Here is a 17,435-nt window from a genome sequence, read left to right on the forward strand (position 1 = left end):
AATTATTAGACATTTTTCACTTCCAATAATATACTCACTGGATCACCTAGTGTTAGAATATATTTTTTCATTCGATTAAGCTGGATTTCTGTTGTTCCATACTGTATATGTTTATAACTTTCTTCATAGCTCCAGTCGTCTAAAAAAATCAGGAAAAAAACATCATTTTCAAAATATACATACCTCTATATCTTTTTCTAGTAGTAAATGTTGAACTTCGATCATATCCATCCATTTTTAAGCAAAATGCCTACCTGTAAAGCACCTGCGTAAAATTGTGAGGTTGTGTAGACGTTGATCGGTTTGAATATGTGCAATGAGGTTTCTATAGAAACCAGCTCAGACAACGATCCGATAGATCGGACACACGTGTTTGCTAAGACAAGATCACGTGAATTTTATATTAATAAGATGTAGGGCTAAAGTTGAGGAGTTATATGGATTGTTATATAGTTTGATAGATGTTTAATAATATAAAATTATTATTTAAAAAATATTTATTTTATTTAAAATTAACCTCCATGTAATGTACTGATAAAAGTAATTTCATCTTTAGGTTGAAGTATATAATACTTCTCATTATTTAATTCCCAGTCTTCATTGTTTATAAGAACAAGAATACCGGGACGTCTGTTGGTGATAAATATATTAAAAAAAAATAAGAAAATACTTACACAGTATCATCTTTGATGAATAAGTCTTTTCGAGTATCATTCATAAGGTTTTGAGATAAAAAATGTATTAAATAAGCAATATTAGGAGGACTGCCTTCTAAAACAGGATCGGATAATAATAATTGAACGTGATGAGTATTTTGGTTGCCAAATAGGGTCTGCAACCCTCCTCTAGTAAAATAATCAGCTGAAAAAAATATTTTAAAAAAAATTACGAAAATCGAACTGTAATATCCAAAATATCTTTCATTAGAATAGAAAATTGTCTAGATGTATTTAGTTTTAAGCAAAACAAATATAAAAAAGTTAAAAAATAAAAAAACGATGTTGACTTTTAATATCGAATGAGTAAATAAAGATACCAAGGAAAAACTATAATTGCGATATTAATTATATCTGATAAAATATGATCTAAGCTTTTAAATGAAGATTCGTGTGATATATTCTTATATTTATTTGTATAAGTCGAGAGATATTGTAGATCCTTTTCTACAAATAAATATTGATATATACATATAATAGAAACCGTCACAATGAATGTAATTAGATATAATGAAAAGATATAATATTGTTTAGGTAGAAGACACAGTTTTGTTTGAAATGTTTGGTTTTCTGTTTTTTTGAGTGATGGGTTGTATAATGAAACAAGTTGTACACCAGGCTGACTAATACCCTATATGTAAAAATATGTTAGTTGTTTGTTAATCCAATATATATAATACCATGGCCATAGAGAAACTTTTAATACTTCTTTCAATAATTGTTATACCATATTTTTTTATTGTTTGCTTAACTTCACAAAAATCATGATCATCACCAGAAAACACAGCAATAGGTCGTACAATTTCAAGAACATAAGTAGATATGCTAGATAAAATGACATTTTGATATTGATATCCACGTTCCAGTTTAATAGATGTGTTTTTTTCCCGATTAGGACCACAAGGAGTGTTTGCTGGGCGAAATAATGGAACATGCGATAATAAAATACGAGGAAAATCCTTATCGTCTTGATTCATTAAAGGAATAATCCTTTAATATCTTAAAAATACTTACATGTGTTTTTTAAATCATCTAATAATTGTTTTGTATATTCTGAAACCTGAGTGTTAATTGTATTTGAGAGGCTAATTGTATCTAAAAGTACAAAGGTGTGGTTTCCTAATACATATGAAGAGCTAGATTCTCCAAAATATGCTCGAAAACGATTCAATCGATTAAGTGTTACCCCATCAGAAAATCCTATATCATGATTACCAGGAAGTGTAGATATAACTTTTACGCCAGGAGGTTGGAAAAATACATCATCAAATCGTTTATATTCTTTAATCCAACTATTATTTTTTCATTTTTCTTCCTTTTTTATATATAAATTCTTTACCTTTTCATCTCCAGATCTCTTCCACCATCTAACAAATCTCCAAGAAATATAAGAGATTGTGGATGTAATTCGTTATTTAAATATTTCCAATTTCTTTTCATATATTTATCTGTATAAAAATTTGTAAACGCTGTCAATAGAAAACTTCTATTATATGTATGTTTATCAACAAGTTGTGGATCTCCAATTAAAGCAACACGATATGGTTTTGTGCCTTCTTCCTAAATTATATAAACACATTATTCAAAAATCAATAGGACATACCCATTTTTCCCATAAAGACCATGAACACCGGGAAATCGTCTGTTTAAATATATTCACTTCTCCGTACCATAAAATGATAAACCAGGATATAATGATAGAAATCTTTAGCTTAGATAAATGTCTTTTTTTTTTATAAATCATTATTATTATTTCCTTCAATTTTTTCATGAAATTTTGCTCAAAAAGTTCCGGAAAAAAGACAATCCTTTTATTTTTAAGAATCTCAGCCATATTTTATAAGTTTTCTTTATAAAAATCCTTATTCTCAGGAGAATTGGCAGCAAAAAGGCTGCTCAGATATCTTAAAAAATGGAGGTTGGCATTCTCCATATTGGTTTCTATGGTAACATGTTACTAGCAGACGACGACAGGATTTTTGAAAATAGAGAATGGAGGCCAGTTTATGGCCAGTATTGCTAAGTATAGGATGCAATATCTCTCCAAATTGCTCGGATTGGAGTGTATATTCAGGAATGATTGCTTTTGGAGCGGGAAAAAATGTGGCTTTATACGATCCATTAGTGAGTTTTTTTAAAAAGGATGAAAATTCTTAATAAGTTGATAAAAGCATCGATATTGTCAAGGAATTGTTGAAATTATGAAAGGTCATACAGATTTTGTTACGGTTGTTCGTTTTTTTAGGGGATTTTTTGATGGTAAAGAGGGTATTATTTCTGGATCAGCAGATTCGAATATTCGAATATGGAAAAAAAAAGGAAATTATGTATAATTTTTCTTTAAAAGGAGTACATTAATGTTTTAAAGCATGAATGTGTTTATACAATTGTTTATCATACGGGCTCTATTCATATTATTACAGTACATGATTCCTATGTTGCTATAGGTTCAGCAGATGGTTTGATATCAATATGGAAAATTAGTGATAAAGATACACAAGATTTGGTTACTGAGAAAATACAAGTTATAGAAAGTGTTAATATGCTTCCTTTGGCTATGTGTTTTCATGTTTTGTCAAAATCGTTGAATATGGTACTTGCAGTAGCAGGTTCGTCAAATTTTATTGATATTTATGTTTCTTCTATTATAGAGGGAAGCCTTGTTTTTTCATATAAATCATCTATTGAGGGACATCGTGATTGGATTAGGGGTTTGGATATTACAGTTGAACAGAAAACGGGTGATTTGCTTCTTGCAAGTGCAAGCCAGGATAGATATGCTAAAATTTGGAGAATAACTCGGAATTTTGTAGGGAAAAATGGGAGATTAAATAATTCTATATCTAAAAATCATGATGAGTTGTAAATTTTATTTATGGAAATTTTAGTATTAATATAAAATAGTGATTTTGATTTATTTCAAACAAATAAAATTTTTAGTTTTTCGCTAGAAAACGATAAAATGCATGAGTATGTTGTTTCTATATTTTTCAATAATATGATTGTTTATTAATTTTAGATATTCTATATCTTTTGATGCATTATTGATGGGTCATGATGATTGGATATTTACCTGTTTATGGCATCCATGTCTATTTTTTTTACTTAGATATATATTTTTCTTACCACTCTAGATGGTGAATTAAAGTTATTGACTGCATCTGCAGATACTTCATTAATTATATGGCATCCTGATCATCACTCAGGAATCTGGATTTCTTCATGTCGTGTTGGAGAAATTGCCTCTTTAAAGGGTGTCACTAGTGCTGCAGGAGGCTTTGGGGGGTTTTGTGGAGCTCTATGGGGGCCTAATGGCAAAAGTATTGCATGTTGGTGCAAAAGTGGAGGGTGGAAGATATTTTCAAATATAGAAGACAATTGGATACAAAAATTATCCATTACTGGGCATACAAAACCTGTAAAAAGTATATCATGGAGTCCATGCGGTGAATTTTTTGTTTCATCTAGGTTAATATAATTAAATATAAATATTTAATTTTTATTTTTTTAGCTTAGATCAAACAACTAGACTTTTTTCTCCATGGACTCGCTTAGATGAGAATGGAAATTTTCTAGAAACATGGCATGAATTTTCAAGGCCACAAATCCATGGTTATGATATAAATTCTGTTTGTATGCTCGATAAATGGAAATTAGTTAGTGGTGCTGATGAAAAGGTTATTCGAATCTTTAATCCTGTTAAGCATGTTGCATCTTTGATTACTAAACTTTCTAATTTAAGTCTTGATAAGGAAATTGTAAGTACTTACATAAATATTAGAAATTTATCAATTTATATAGGAAAAACTTTCTGATATGGCTAATGTCCCTTTACTTGGTTTATCTAATAAAGCAGTTAGTATCAAAAATGAAATTTCCAATGATGCATTGGATTTTTCTAATGATAAAGATACATTGAATGGTTTAAATTATGGAACTTCTAAAAATTTTGATATTAGTCTAGAAACACCTCCTTTTGAGGAGTATCTTCAAAGATATACACTTTGGCCAGAGATTGAAAAGTTATATGGTCACGGATATGAAATTATATCTGTAGCATCTAGCCATGATAAAACTTTAATTGTTACTACGTGTAAAGCGACTACTCCAGAACATGCAGTTCTTCGTTTATTTGATACATCTACATGGCAAGAGATTTCCCCTCCATTAGCAGCGCATAGTTTAACTGTAACACGAGTGAAATTTTCTAGTGATGATAAATATATATTAAGTGTTGGAAGAGATAGGAAATTTGCATTATTTTGTAGAACAGATGAAAAAAATATTTATAAATTAATAGAAGCAAAGACTGCACATTCAAGAATTATATGGGATTGTTGTTGGGCCCCTGATATAGTAGGAAATGTATTTGTAACGGCATCAAGAGATAAAACTTTGAAGGTGTGGAAATTTGAAACTGAAAAAATGAAATGTGAATGTATCACTATTTTAAAACTTTCATATGCTGTTACTTCTGCAGATATCTGTCCTTATATGATAAATGATTCGTAAAAATGCGCATTTTTTATTTTATATATTTATTTTATATAGATGTTTTTTGGCTATTGGTATGGAAAATGGGCTCATTGTTATTTTAAAATCCAATGAAAAAGACATTTCTCAATGGGAAAAATCACTTAATATTAATGAACAGTATGTTTTATATTTGAAAGGAAATTTTAACTTATTTAGATTATTACCTGGAGGGTTTATATCTCAGATTCAATGGCGTCCTTATTCAAAGTTAAATATACATTATTTTGTAATTGCCAGTGAAGATCATTCAGTAAGAGTATACGAAATTAAATTTTAATTTTAAACATTTATTATCATTTAATGCATAAAATATATTAAATGATTTAGTATATTTTTTTATTCTTAAGTATTATATTATTTATTTATTACCATTTTTAGAAACACGATTATTAAAATAAACTTAATGAATATTGCAAAGTTGCTAAAAGTTTTGTTTTTTACTTATAACTTAGAAATATTTTGGGCATGTTTATATGGATTTGTAAAAATATAGAGATTATTTATCAAAAAAATATTATTGAAAAAAGAAAAGAATGAACTTTTATATTTCTTTAATTAATAAAGTTTAAATTATTCTTTACAGTTTAAGGGTCTAAATTGCCAATTTTTAAAAAAATACATTTGGCAATTGTTGCTTTAAAACTATAATAAAACACCTCTCCATCTAATATGCATTCATAGGAAAAATATAAATATCAAAATATCACCTCCCAAAATTTGAAAGTGGAGGAGGCGGAGGAATAACAGGATATGAATTCATCATAGGAAGAACACCTGTTGCAGGAGGTTGTTGTACTAGAAAATATTTATTTTAAGGAAAAAAAAACAAAAGAATAGATACCATATCCTTGTGGGATAGTCCCTGGATAATTTTGATAAAGATATCCCATAGGTGGTTGAGAAAATCCTGCCGGATTTTGAGGAATTTGCCCGGGATATCCAATAGGAACCTGGCCTGTAAACCCAGAAGGGAGCGCTGGAATCCCTGTCGATTGTAAATTAACATTATTTTTGCGAGCTTGGGAAGCAAGTAGTCGTTCTGCTTGATCACCATGTCGTTCGCCTTTTCCATCCTTCTTAAAAGCATAACTAACAGTAATAGATTTGTTCATAAGAAATTGGTTATTCATCCCTTCTATAGCTGCATCCGCTGCTTCAAATGAATCAAAAGAAATAAAACCAAAACATTTAGATTGTCCATTATCATCTCGAGCAATCTATTGATTAGTGAATAAAATTCAACGCACCTAAATCCTACCTTCGGAGGTGCCACTAACATTCCAAAGATGCTAAAAGTATCATAAAGAATTTTTTCATTAACTAAAGGATCCAGATTTCCAACAAACAGCTCCGCTCCTATTTCAATGGTATTTTTTTTGTCTGCACTTGCCTTTCATATTAATTAATCACCTTACAATAAAACTAATAAAAAATAATACTTTGTTTACACGAATAGGTTTCCCATAAAGCTTAATTTGATTCATAATACGGCATGCATAATCCGCATCTTCTATTGTTAAAAATTCACAAAACCCAAATCCCTGGTGTGTCTGGCTAACCCTATCCTAAAATACATTAACTTTATGTTATTAACTATCTATAAACTGCGAAAATTCACTTTTGGTAAATGAACATTAACAACTGGCCCGCATTGAAGAAAAAGTTCCCATAAAATCGCATCAGTGGTCCTTTCGTCCAAATTTCCAACTAGATATATATAAGTAAATCACTCTATGGTTATTTAAGCAGGCTTGTTTCACCATAAATTGTAGCTTCTTGATTACGCTCATCTGTTTTATTAGTTGCCATTTTTAGTCGTTTAAAGCCGGAAAAAAACTCAGAAAAAAGGAATTTTATCTAGAAAAACATAAGGATATTGAAATAGTGTTATAAAATGGTTAATTCTGCCTGTTTTACATTGATTTAATCAATAGTTTGTTATTTTTTTTTTTTTGACGTCATCGTTGAGACTTAATTAGAAAAATATGGGTATATTTGTTATTGAATAGATATAAAAAGAATTAAATAGGAAAATATAGATTATTAATCTTTGAAATATGTTAATTCAGATTTAAGTTTTTTTATATTTTTTTTTTGTTTTTTTTTGGGTTAAAAATGATGATTTATATTTAATTTTATTAAAAGAGAATGATTAAATAGAAATATTATATTTTTGTTTAATATGAGGGTATTCTAAATGATTTTTGTGATGGAATGAGAAATATTTTGAAGAAAAGGCTATTTTATGTAGATATTTACAGCGAAATTAGCATTTTTAGTGATGCTCTAGAAAAATGAAAAATAAAGTAAATGAATAAATTATGATCTATATATATTGATTTCTTAATTTTTTTGTTATTGTATGGATTTTTGTTATAATTTTGTATTTTTTGTTCTTGATAAATAATAAAATATTTAACAAAGATAATGTTTTTTGTAATTTTATTTAAAATTCTTTGATTTCTTGCTAGAATTTATGTATTTTTAGAAATATTTGAGAATTTTTTAAAATACAGAGAAATTTATTATATAATTCTTTTTTTTCCGATTTTTGTGGATAGTTGAATTTATTGGACTTTTTATTATTGAGATTTATATAAAAACGTGTATAATCTATATAATATATAGATTATATTAATGTAATTTATCATATTACTAGATATTTAAAAACATATTTATTAGTTTTTTAGTTATTTTGTTAAATTATATTAAATTTTTTTGTTTTTTTTTCTTTTATAAATGTATTTATTTTAATATCTTAATTTTTAAATAATTAAGTTTAATTTTGTATTTTTTTAGGCTTAAAATTCATTTTTATTTTTCTACTTTATCAAACCAAAAATGATAAAATATAAATGATAAAGAATTTATTATAATTAGCTTTATGATTAATAAATTTATTTATTATTTTATTTATCTTAATTATAATTATAATTGATTTTTTATTCCAATCATCAAATAGATTTTGCAAATCATATAATTGATTTATTATTTATCTAAAGAAAAAAGCAAAAAAAATTAATAATTCACATTTAGATTGCACTAATAATACTTCAAATGACTGTAAAATATAAAAACAATAAATATATTACTAAGATATTAAACCTAACTTTTATTAAATCTTGAAAAAATAAGTTTGCATAAATAAATAAAATAATTCTTAGTATTATTATTTGATAATTTAGTTATATTTTTTCTCTTATTTATCTTTGTTTTTATATTACTTTAATTTCTGACACCGATTTTCCGTAAACCACCTTGGCTTAAGAAATGGCAGATCTCTTGACAGGGCCTATTCGTGAAGGAAATCGTGGAGGTCATGGCCTTTTCCGATGGGAAAATGTCAAAGAAGACAAGTATCGTGAAAATTATTTAGGTCATTCACTTCGTGCTCCAGTTGGACGTTGGCAGAAGGGTCGGGATCTTACATGGTACACAAAGAATAAAAAAGAGGTATCTACGGCTTCTCTATCTGCTCGAGATGAAGAAATTAAATTAATAAAACAAGCAGAAAAGGATGCACTTGCTGAAGCATTGTAAAACTATGTTTACTTATAAGATATTCTAATTATTTAATAGAGGTTTTAAGGTTGAAAAAACAACTGAATCAAATGAAATATCACAAGATATTGCAAAAGCAATACATCGTACGGAGAGAGAGGACGAAGATAGTAGGATAGGAACTGCTGTTAAGGCGGCAGATACCGTTCAAGGGATTGGATTTCAAACGTATGTGAATCAATGAGTTTGATATTATTTTCACGTGACTTACACGTGACAGGATGACTCGACACTATACACAACAGAAAGAAAAGCAAAATGTATTAGATACAAGAAGACTTAAGCAAAATGAACATTTATATATGGCTCGTCGGGAAGATGAGCAGGATTTGCCAGTGAGACGGGGATCTCGTGAAGATGCTATCAGATCTCATTATCAATCTCGATATCGTAGTCGCTCTCCAAGTCGAAATTGCAGCCGCTATCGTAATTACAATCGACGTATTTAAGATAAAGTGATTGGTATATGTATCCTTGTTTCAGTACAAATATAAGCTCCGGGTATAATTTTTATGATTTGATTTTTTGGTAAATTTAGAAATGGAATTTTCTGTATAAATATAAGAAATGTCAAAATGAAATTTTGTTTTACATCAGTTGGTGTATTCATAAAATAAGCGTATAAAAGTTTGATAACACTAATATGTGCAACGATGAGAATATCATTACTTTCTTTCTCAATTTCAAAAATAACAGGTTCAAGTCGATGCCTTAAGTCGTGCATACTCTGTAACAATTAGTCTATGCAATGTAATATATATGTATATACTTCTCCACGAGGAAAACGATGGGTATTTGGATTTTCTTGAAAACATCGAATTTCTAGAGGATATTTTTCTTTTATTTCCTCTAATGTCATATCTTCAACCATGCCCAAATTAATTTGTCGTAATTGTGGTCGTTGGTATATTATATATCCATTATTTCGTAAAAGATCCGCAATATAACATATTTTATCACTAATGGGTGTCCAAATCTGCAATGTTTAGCAAGAATTTATGAAACTAATAGTCTGACCATTAAATCCTTTATTTCTTTGTTTTTATCAGAAGTTAATTGATTTTGCAATGTTTCTCGATGTTTTAATAATGTATTTACAAGTGCTGTTGCATATTCGTATTTTTTTCGATCTGAAAAATCGTCTTCTTTTTTAAAATTGGAATCATGTAAGGAATTGCAAGCCTTGTTATATTTAGTTATTAAGAAATATTATTAATATTACCCTAGCAAAATAAATAACTCTTGGTTTTATATGCAAATTCATCAAATAAAATATGATTCGTGACTAGAATATTATTAATGCAACGTATTTGAATTATTTTATTTACGTGTAAATATCCAATATTTGCATTATTGATTATCAGTTTTTGGTTTATATTTATGATCTAGATATATTATTAGATGTTATTAATAAGATAGACGATATTTGCTTTAATATAACTTAAATCATGTTCTACTATTGTTTCATAAATTGGTATTCTATTTTTAATACGTAGAAAATAATCTTTAACAGCATCTTCTGGTTTCCACCCAGCATACTTAGAATTAATAAGAAAAAATATATAATAAAGGAATTATTACATCTGGTGATGATATTTTTAAATTTCTAACATTTTCCTCAATTATATCTGGATCATCACAAAGTGATTCTATAAAAAGTGGCTAATTTACTTTTATCAATAATGATTAAGATAAAATATATATACCTGAATATTCTTTTCTGCAAAAAAAGTAGCTAATCCTTGGCGATCTGAGATTCTAGGGTTAACTGCATCATAAATAGCAACTTGACCCTCTTCAGAATCGAAAAACTTTATTATATCTATTTTACAGCATGAAAGCACTGAATTACGAAATTCTTTAGTTTTTTCAGATGCTAATTAAGATCAATTATATGCAAATGGTTTTTTATAGAAATATACGATTTGCATAGAAGTAATCTTCTGGCAAAACTTCTCCTTTTTTCAAATTTTTTCGTCTATAGTCTCCTAAATGAAAAACATGAGTTTTAACACCAAGCCTGAATATTTAATCCCTATTAAAACACAAAATATAATATAATTGTTAAATACCATCTTAAATATCGACATATTGATACTGAAAGATGTGTTTTTCCACGAGCTGGAAGCCCAACTATGAAAAATGATAAATTCTAATATTATAAACAATAAATATAGTTTACCCATAATAATTGCTATTTTTCCTCCATGGAAGAATCTTAAATGTAACGATTAGTTTAATATCTTTTTAAAAGTCTTTGATCTATCAATAGATCTATCTTACTTTTCTGTTTGTGCTATATATGGCTGCTCTGAGGTTGAAAATTCTGTATTTTTATTCATTTTATCTAGCTTTCTATAATCAAAGGATTTTATTTCTTCAAATAAATAGAATTCTTCTTGTTATTTATTGCTAGTACTTGTATTACAAAGATTTTATAAATATTAAAGATTTAAAGATCTATTTCTTATTAAAATTTCTGGAAAAAAAGCAAATATTTAGAAACAATCTTATTATGCTATTTTATTATTATTATTATTATTGAAATTGCTTTATTTTTAGTCTTTTTTTTTAAAAAAAATCTTCAAATATATTGTAAGTTGTATTTAACAATATCCAACGTTAATTTCTTTGACAAAAATTAATATTTCAACGTAAAAAAATACAGTAATAAAGGGCCAAAAAGGCCCTTTAAGAGCTTTATAAAGAATTCTGGATCTTTTGGAGCTTTAGAATATATTTATATATTTTTTTCAGGAAAAAAAAACGGTTAAAAAGAAGCCATTTTAACTAAGTTTATTTAAGTTATTTAAAAATGGATGAAAAAAGCTGGTATACCCCTTTTCTTCCAATTGGAGAATATATCAAAAGTAATTTTAAGATGTTTCGTGATACTCGAGCATCTCTGGGTCTTTCAAGTCCAGGAACAGTTGAATATTTGTCAAAAGAAGTTCAACAAGATGTATTATTAACTCGGATGATGTTTAGTGGTGCGAGAGCAGATTTAGGGAAAGTATTTTCTTGCAAGGATAATTGTACGTTTCAGATTACACATTCTTTTTTCTTGGGGACTCAAATGTTTCCTCCATATAGTTTTGGAACAGTCTTTGGGACAAAAAAAGTAATTGATCCCATTTATATATAAATAATTATATTGATTTTATTATTAGTTTACTGCTACAGGAAATATGGATTCCGATGGGCAGTTGTCAATGAGATTAAATTGTCAGTGGACACCTAGTATGGCATCCAAGATCCAGATGCAGGTAAAAAACATTTATAGGTGACAGTTAATTCTTACAGAGTAGTTAACACCAATTTCAGGACAATCAGTTGCCCAGTTTGAGCATGATTATCAGGGTTCAGATACAAGCATTAATGTAAAATATATGAATCCGTCATTTTTAGATAACGGATTAACTGGGATTATTGTTGCTAATTTCCTTCAAACAATTACACCAAAATTAGCGTTGGGTATTGAGGGTGTTCTTCAGAAACCTCCTTCAGCAGCAGGTCCTGAAGATACTATGTTAAGTTATGTTGGACGTTATGTTGAGAAAGATTGGATTGCAACAGCACAAATAGCAACCCAAGGCATTTATTCTTTTACTTATTGGCGACGGTTATCACCAAAAGTCCAAGTAGGAACAGAATGTCAACTTGTGACTGCTTCACCTGATATGACCCCTCTTGGTGTTGTTAAAAGGGAAGGAATCACTGCAATCGGTGCAAAATATGAATTTATGAACAGTGTTTTTCGCGGACAAATAGATACAACAGGTAAAGTTTCATGTTTATTAGAAAGGCGTTTGGCAAATACATTAATGTTTACATTTTCTGGAGAACTCGATCATTCTAAAAGTTCTATTAATGTGGGTGTCGGCATTACGCTTGAAAATAATAATAGTCGTGATGAATAAAAAAAGATATTTTGATTTATTTAAGAAATTTATTCATTTTTTAAAAAAAAAGGATTATAAAAGCTATTAATCCCAAATCTCTACTTATTCTAACCCTAGACCTTTTTTCATTCAAAGGCGGCTCTGAGTAGGGTTTAACCCCCCCCCCCCCCCCATAGGGTTAAACCCCTTGACAGGGTTACACCCGTTGATTAGGGTTAAGACCTTGGACGGGTTCTGCGGTTCATTGAATTATGAGAAAAGCCACGGTTAAGCAAACAAGATAACAAATACTCGATGGTCTAGAGAGATAAGATAGTTGGCTTTTTATTGTGGGAATTGGATTCTGTTGTCTACGAGGTTTAAATTGAATTTAATAAGGCGTTTGAAAGGCTGCAAAATATTGAAAAATCAGTGTAAAATTATTTAGTAATAATTTTTGGTAATAGAATTCATAAAGGTAAAAAATAAAGTGTTATTAATCAGGTAGATGCTTATAAAAATGTATTAGATTTTGCGCGTATTAAAAAGAAAGGATACTGGTTGGGTTAATAAGCAATCGAAGTGCATATAACGCATATAGTTCAGTATAGAAGTGTATATACTTTGGTGTATACAGCTCGATATATATACAGCATATATTGGTTTTGCATGTATAATTTAAGGGTTTTATATATTTGTATAGGGCATATACTGGATATTGAATACAAATATAAGTTTTGGTGCATATATAACGTATAAAGTTTGATTCAGTTGATATACATAATTTGGTGTATTGGAAGTTATAATTCGTATATAATACACCTATAGTTTTCAGCATATAGTATTTTGTGTGCTAGTTATATTTAAATTGAAAAAACAACCCAAATATTGTATACAAGGTATATATATAGGCGTAAGATATAGATTAATTGGCGTGAAATTATATTCATATATACGCTACATAGGATTTTCTTTTTATAAGTAAGTATGGATATAATGATCAAAGGTTGTATATTGATGAATATTTTGTGCAAAGTTTGTGTGAATCTGATCATGTGTGAAGGATTACAAGGGTTAACATTCAGTAAGATATAAATTATGTGATAGATAGTGAAGCGTCTAAGAGAGTTAATAAAGTATTAAGGGGATATATAATGATTATTAGAAAGTTATTTTACTTTATGAAAGAAATAAATAACAGAAACTAAATGATGATTGTTAAATTAATGAAAATAGTTGTTTGATTATTGGATGAGGATAAAAAAGGGTGTAATAATAAACAGATAAAATAGAGCATTTGATGGCGCTTTATTTTCTATCAATTGAATCGATCAAACTTTTTCTAATATGTATAGATCCTTTCAAGATTATTAAACAAGAAAATGTTCATTATCCACGAGATGGAAAAGTGCGGGAACTTAATTATACATCGTGTAAAATTGTAGGAAGTGGTTCTTTTGGTGTTGTTTTTCAAACACGCCTAGTTGATACGAATGAAGATGCGGCTATTAAACGCGTATTACAAGATAAACGGTTTAAGGTAAAGATGGCAATTATTGAAGATATATTTTTTTATTTTCTTATAGAACCGTGAGCTTCAGATTATGCGCTTAATTCGTCATCCTAATATTGTTGATCTTAAAGCATTTTTCTATTCGAATGGTGAACGTGTATGGAATCCTTTTTTTTTGATTAGATATTAATGAAGAGGTATATTAGAAAGACGAAATTTATCTTAATCTTGTTCTTGAATATATTCCAGAAACAGTATATCGTGTGTCTCGGAATTATGCTAAGAAAAAACAAACAATGCCTCTTTTTGATATTAAGATTTATATTTACCAGCTTTTTCGTTCTCTTGCATATATACACTCTCAAGACATTTGTCATCGTGATATTAAACCACAGAATCTTTTACTTAATCCTGCTATAGGTGTTCTTAAACTTTGTGATTTTGGTTCCGCTAAAGTTCTTGTTGCTGGGAAACCTAATGTTTCATATATATGCTCTCGTTATTATCGAGCACCTGAGCTTATTTTTGGTGCAACAAATTATACTACTAAAATAGGTTTTTTTGTGTTTTTTTTCTTTTATAATATATTAATATGTTTTTAGATATTTGGTCCACTGGATGTGTTCTAGCAGAACTTATGCTTGGTCAGCCTATTTTTCCTGGCGAATCGGGTATTGACCAGCTTGTCGAGATTATTAAGGTGTTAGGTACGCCAACGCGTGAACAAATTAAAACAATGAACCCTAATTATATGGAACATAAATTTCCACAAATTAAGTCTCGTCCTTTTAATAGAGTATTTATTTTTTATGTTTTTTTCTATTTCTATACTTAATTATATCCAGATATTTCGGAGAGAAACACCCAGCGATGCTATTGATTTGGTTTCTCATCTCTTAGAATACACACCGGGTTCTAGGTTTTCTGCTATTGAAGCTTTAGTCCATCCTTTTTTTGATGAATTAAGAGATCCTAATATATCTTTACCCGATCCTTCTGATGATGATGATGGTTCCATGGTGATCCGAAAGTTACCTCCTCTTTTTGATTTTACTGAGCATGGTATGAATTTATATTTCTTAAAACTTCTTTTATACTCTTTTATAGAATTGTCTATCCGTCCTGATTTAATTGAAAAATTGGTTCCTCCACATGTAGTTCCTGAACTTAATGCAAGAGGAATTGATATTTATAATTTTCAGCCAATATCATTAGAAAAAACACGAATAAAATTGGATTAGCAAGTAATATGTAAGAATATTTAAGGATGTTATATGTGATGCAAATTTGCATCTTTAAAATCTTTTTTAATGAATAGTATAAGCTTTTTGATATACGTCGTATATAGTATTGTACACTTTTTAGTATGCTGGATATTTAGATAATATTTATTAATGTTATCTATAAGCATGGCAAAATGATCATTTTAATTTTTTTATATGCTGCTATTAAAAACTATATTAATGTTATTTGAAATTTTAGATTAATACAGGCATTAGTTATTTTGGTTTATAATTTGGAATATGTATTGTCGGCATCTTTATTGCTACACATTAGTTTAGTGTAAGATTATAATGATATTGACTGTTTTCATGATTTATTGCTGCCCAAAGAATAATTGTACTAAATTATTTATATAAATATATTTATATACCGGGACTACCTCAATGCGATTAAAGAATTTGCAATTGCATTTTCAATTCCAAGACAAAATATTTGATAGGGATAATTGTGTAAAAGGTATTTAATGATAAGTACCGTCTTCATTCATTAGTAATTAAAATTATACTGCAAATTTTACAAAAGATCCTGCAACACCACTTGCTAAAAGCGAAAATCCAAGAAATAATAATAACCTTGCTTTCCATACTACGTTATATCTAGTATATGTAAAGGAGTTTGAAATCAGTCTGTCCTTATCTATTGAGTTAATCCTATCCTAAAATTTAGATAATTCTCCCTTTTCTTCTTTTGAATCTCACATAAGCATCCCTACTGTTGATAAAATACAAGGAATCCAATCAACTAAACTTATATGGATTTTTTCTGTATTTACAATATTGCTATAAAGCACCGAATCAATAAAAAACCACCACCCTAAAGAAAACTAAATATATAAATATAACCATTTTATATTATATATTTTAGAAAATAACCGTCATTCCAGAGAGATATGTACCTGTATCTCTCATATATGTTTCGGAAAAAAAAAAATTGTTCATATATTAATATTTACTCGTTTTTTTTCCAAAAAAAAAAGAAATCTACAAAAACATAAGATAAAATATTCTTATTTTTATCATAAAGCACTACTATTTATCCTAAATCCCCAACCTTAAAGGCTTCTTTAATCTATAAAAAATTCCTTATTTTTTTGTCGTCAGATGTTGCCGTGGTAACAATATATAGCGTTGTCATGGTGACCAACCTCAAACATTGAGATGCAGGAAAATGAGGCACCAAAACCTGAAGAAACTGACCCAAATTCCTTCAGAAAAGCCGTTGAAATCGTCTTCAATGAGGTATATTTTAGTGTTGTGCCTGAAAAATCGATTGAAAGCCAGAATTTGGTGAAGTTTGAGGAGAAATTTCAAAAGGCGATGTTACAAATGGCAGCACCAAAAGTTGAATCAAGTCCTATATATGAGTCATATTTACAGAAGGATATGATTAATAATGATATATTAAAGGATAAGGGTGATTTATTAAGGTCCAGAGGTCGTTCTGGTCAACGACGTTCACAAAATCTTGAGGGTAGAAAACAAGTATTAGGATCGAAACAATTTAAATTAGATGGTCGACGGTCTAAATCTAAAACGGTAGATGGTTCTATTTTAGCACGGTCGAGTATTTATGCGCCTAAAAGAAGGTCTAGGTGGCGAAGAAATCAAAATAAATCTCTTATAAATGGACAAAGTTTTTTATGTTTACCAATTATTCCAGATGTTACAGAAGTTATTGTTAATAAGCACCGGAGATACCATGATACATTGTATAGACCATTTCGGAAAATTAATTTAGATTATTTGTGGATGATGCATTGGAAACTGAAGAGTCAGAAAAAAGTCGGTAAAAAATATTCAACAAGAGATATATTATTTAGAATGATGTCAAAATGGCGTAAAAATGTGAGATGAAAGATAATTTGTGTAATATTGTTAATGAATACCATGTTTTTTTGGGGAAGGGGAGAGAGGGAGGAGATTTTAAATGTACTTATTGAAAATA

General features: G+C 28.6%; 11 protein-coding genes across 11 annotated transcripts; 5 read left to right on the forward strand and 6 right to left on the reverse strand.

The window, feature by feature from the left end:
* Positions 1 to 5: 5 nt before the first annotated feature.
* PNEG_01149 (hypothetical protein) lies at positions 6 to 235 on the reverse strand (the record flags this gene model as incomplete). Its single annotated transcript, XM_007874872.2, has 2 exons — positions 6 to 139; positions 184 to 235. 2 exons carry the CDS (start codon positions 233 to 235, stop codon positions 6 to 8), a joined length of 186 nt encoding a protein of 61 aa, XP_007873063.1.
* Positions 236 to 512: 277 nt separating this feature from the next.
* PNEG_01150 (hypothetical protein) lies at positions 513 to 924 on the reverse strand (the record flags this gene model as incomplete). Its single annotated transcript, XM_007874873.1, has 3 exons — positions 513 to 630; positions 675 to 845; positions 890 to 924. 3 exons carry the CDS (start codon positions 922 to 924, stop codon positions 513 to 515), a joined length of 324 nt encoding a protein of 107 aa, XP_007873064.1.
* Positions 925 to 1,008: 84 nt separating this feature from the next.
* PNEG_01151 (hypothetical protein) lies at positions 1,009 to 2,550 on the reverse strand (the record flags this gene model as incomplete). Its single annotated transcript, XM_007874874.1, has 5 exons — positions 1,009 to 1,347; positions 1,397 to 1,683; positions 1,731 to 2,008; positions 2,056 to 2,276; positions 2,320 to 2,550. 5 exons carry the CDS (start codon positions 2,548 to 2,550, stop codon positions 1,009 to 1,011), a joined length of 1,356 nt encoding a protein of 451 aa, XP_007873065.1.
* Positions 2,551 to 2,690: 140 nt separating this feature from the next.
* Positions 2,691 to 5,630, forward strand: PNEG_01152 (hypothetical protein). The gene is made up of 10 exons (XM_007874875.1): positions 2,691 to 2,840; positions 2,888 to 3,043; positions 3,085 to 3,575; positions 3,621 to 3,686; positions 3,736 to 3,806; positions 3,851 to 4,184; positions 4,228 to 4,474; positions 4,518 to 5,224; positions 5,268 to 5,369; positions 5,409 to 5,630. Exons 1-10 carry the CDS (start codon positions 2,709 to 2,711, stop codon positions 5,527 to 5,529), a joined length of 2,427 nt encoding a protein of 808 aa, XP_007873066.1. The 5' UTR covers positions 2,691 to 2,708; the 3' UTR covers positions 5,530 to 5,630.
* Positions 5,631 to 5,908: 278 nt separating this feature from the next.
* PNEG_01153 (hypothetical protein) lies at positions 5,909 to 7,065 on the reverse strand. Its single transcript, XM_007874876.1, has 6 exons — positions 7,013 to 7,065; positions 6,871 to 6,959; positions 6,692 to 6,817; positions 6,511 to 6,642; positions 6,094 to 6,469; positions 5,909 to 6,047 (listed from the first exon to the last, which is right to left on the reverse strand). The coding sequence occupies exons 1-6, from the start codon at positions 7,059 to 7,061 to the stop codon at positions 5,956 to 5,958; spliced, it is 864 nt and encodes a 287-aa protein (XP_007873067.1). The 5' UTR covers positions 7,062 to 7,065; the 3' UTR covers positions 5,909 to 5,955.
* Positions 7,066 to 8,522: 1,457 nt separating this feature from the next.
* On the forward strand, positions 8,523 to 9,262 carry PNEG_01154 (hypothetical protein; the record flags this gene model as incomplete). Its single annotated transcript, XM_007874877.1, has 3 exons — positions 8,523 to 8,788; positions 8,832 to 8,981; positions 9,034 to 9,262. The coding sequence occupies 3 exons, from the start codon at positions 8,523 to 8,525 to the stop codon at positions 9,260 to 9,262; spliced, it is 645 nt and encodes a 214-aa protein (XP_007873068.1).
* PNEG_03608 (hypothetical protein) lies at positions 9,259 to 11,155 on the reverse strand (the record flags this gene model as incomplete). Its single annotated transcript, XM_007875119.1, has 13 exons — positions 9,259 to 9,363; positions 9,406 to 9,540; positions 9,583 to 9,789; positions 9,831 to 9,995; positions 10,036 to 10,098; positions 10,142 to 10,198; positions 10,244 to 10,351; positions 10,395 to 10,475; positions 10,520 to 10,689; positions 10,736 to 10,833; positions 10,886 to 10,946; positions 10,996 to 11,030; positions 11,097 to 11,155. The coding sequence occupies 13 exons, from the start codon at positions 11,153 to 11,155 to the stop codon at positions 9,259 to 9,261; spliced, it is 1,344 nt and encodes a 447-aa protein (XP_007873310.1).
* Positions 11,156 to 11,628: 473 nt separating this feature from the next.
* Positions 11,629 to 12,733, forward strand: PNEG_01155 (hypothetical protein; the record flags this gene model as incomplete). Its single annotated transcript, XM_007874878.1, has 3 exons — positions 11,629 to 11,934; positions 11,984 to 12,079; positions 12,122 to 12,733. 3 exons carry the CDS (start codon positions 11,629 to 11,631, stop codon positions 12,731 to 12,733), a joined length of 1,014 nt encoding a protein of 337 aa, XP_007873069.1.
* Positions 12,734 to 13,711: 978 nt separating this feature from the next.
* On the forward strand, positions 13,712 to 15,698 carry PNEG_01156 (hypothetical protein; the record flags this gene model as incomplete). The annotated part of the gene is made up of 7 exons (XM_007874880.1): positions 13,712 to 13,778; positions 14,050 to 14,234; positions 14,281 to 14,364; positions 14,414 to 14,762; positions 14,810 to 15,003; positions 15,053 to 15,269; positions 15,315 to 15,698. 7 exons carry the CDS (start codon positions 13,712 to 13,714, stop codon positions 15,446 to 15,448), a joined length of 1,230 nt encoding a protein of 409 aa, XP_007873071.1. The 3' UTR covers positions 15,449 to 15,698.
* A 62-nt stretch (positions 15,699 to 15,760) lies between these two features.
* On the reverse strand, positions 15,761 to 16,399 carry PNEG_01157 (hypothetical protein; the record flags this gene model as incomplete). The annotated part of the gene is made up of 5 exons (XM_007874881.1): positions 15,761 to 15,830; positions 15,871 to 15,968; positions 16,009 to 16,141; positions 16,190 to 16,314; positions 16,364 to 16,399. 5 exons carry the CDS (start codon positions 16,397 to 16,399, stop codon positions 15,761 to 15,763), a joined length of 462 nt encoding a protein of 153 aa, XP_007873072.1.
* Positions 16,400 to 16,648: 249 nt separating this feature from the next.
* On the forward strand, positions 16,649 to 17,344 carry PNEG_01158 (hypothetical protein; the record flags this gene model as incomplete). The annotated part of the gene is made up of 1 exon (XM_007874882.1): positions 16,649 to 17,344. The coding sequence occupies one exon, from the start codon at positions 16,649 to 16,651 to the stop codon at positions 17,342 to 17,344; it is 696 nt and encodes a 231-aa protein (XP_007873073.1).
* Positions 17,345 to 17,435: the final 91 nt, after the last annotated feature.

Source organism: Pneumocystis murina, assembly GCF_000349005.2.
Source record: "Pneumocystis murina B123 chromosome Unknown supercont1.6, whole genome shotgun sequence".
In the NCBI taxonomy this organism is placed as follows: Eukaryota; Fungi; Ascomycota; class Pneumocystomycetes; order Pneumocystales; family Pneumocystaceae; genus Pneumocystis; species Pneumocystis murina.

What these genes read in the sequence shown, in the direction of transcription:
- PNEG_01152 (XM_007874875.1), top strand. Translation starts at nt 2,709, where the DNA reads ATGGAGGCCAGTTTATGGCCAGTATTGCTAAGTATAGGATGCAATATC. An exon ending in TGGCTTTATACGATCCATTA is followed by an intron (nt 2,841 to 2,887) that starts GTGAGTTTTTTT and finishes AGTTGATAAAAG; the next exon opens with CATCGATATTGTCAAGGAAT. An exon ending in CCTTATATGATAAATGATTC is followed by an intron (nt 5,225 to 5,267) that starts GTAAAAATGCGC and finishes TATTTTATATAG; the next exon opens with ATGTTTTTTGGCTATTGGTA.
- PNEG_01153 (XM_007874876.1), bottom strand. Translation starts at nt 7,061, where the DNA reads ATGGCAACTAATAAAACAGATGAGCGTAATCAAGAAGCTACAATTTAT. An exon ending in TCAAGAAGCTACAATTTATG is followed by an intron (nt 6,960 to 7,012) that starts GTGAAACAAGCC and finishes ATATATATCTAG; the next exon opens with TTGGAAATTTGGACGAAAGG. An exon ending in TGTTAGTGGCACCTCCGAAG is followed by an intron (nt 6,470 to 6,510) that starts GTAGGATTTAGG and finishes ACTAATCAATAG; the next exon opens with ATTGCTCGAGATGATAATGG.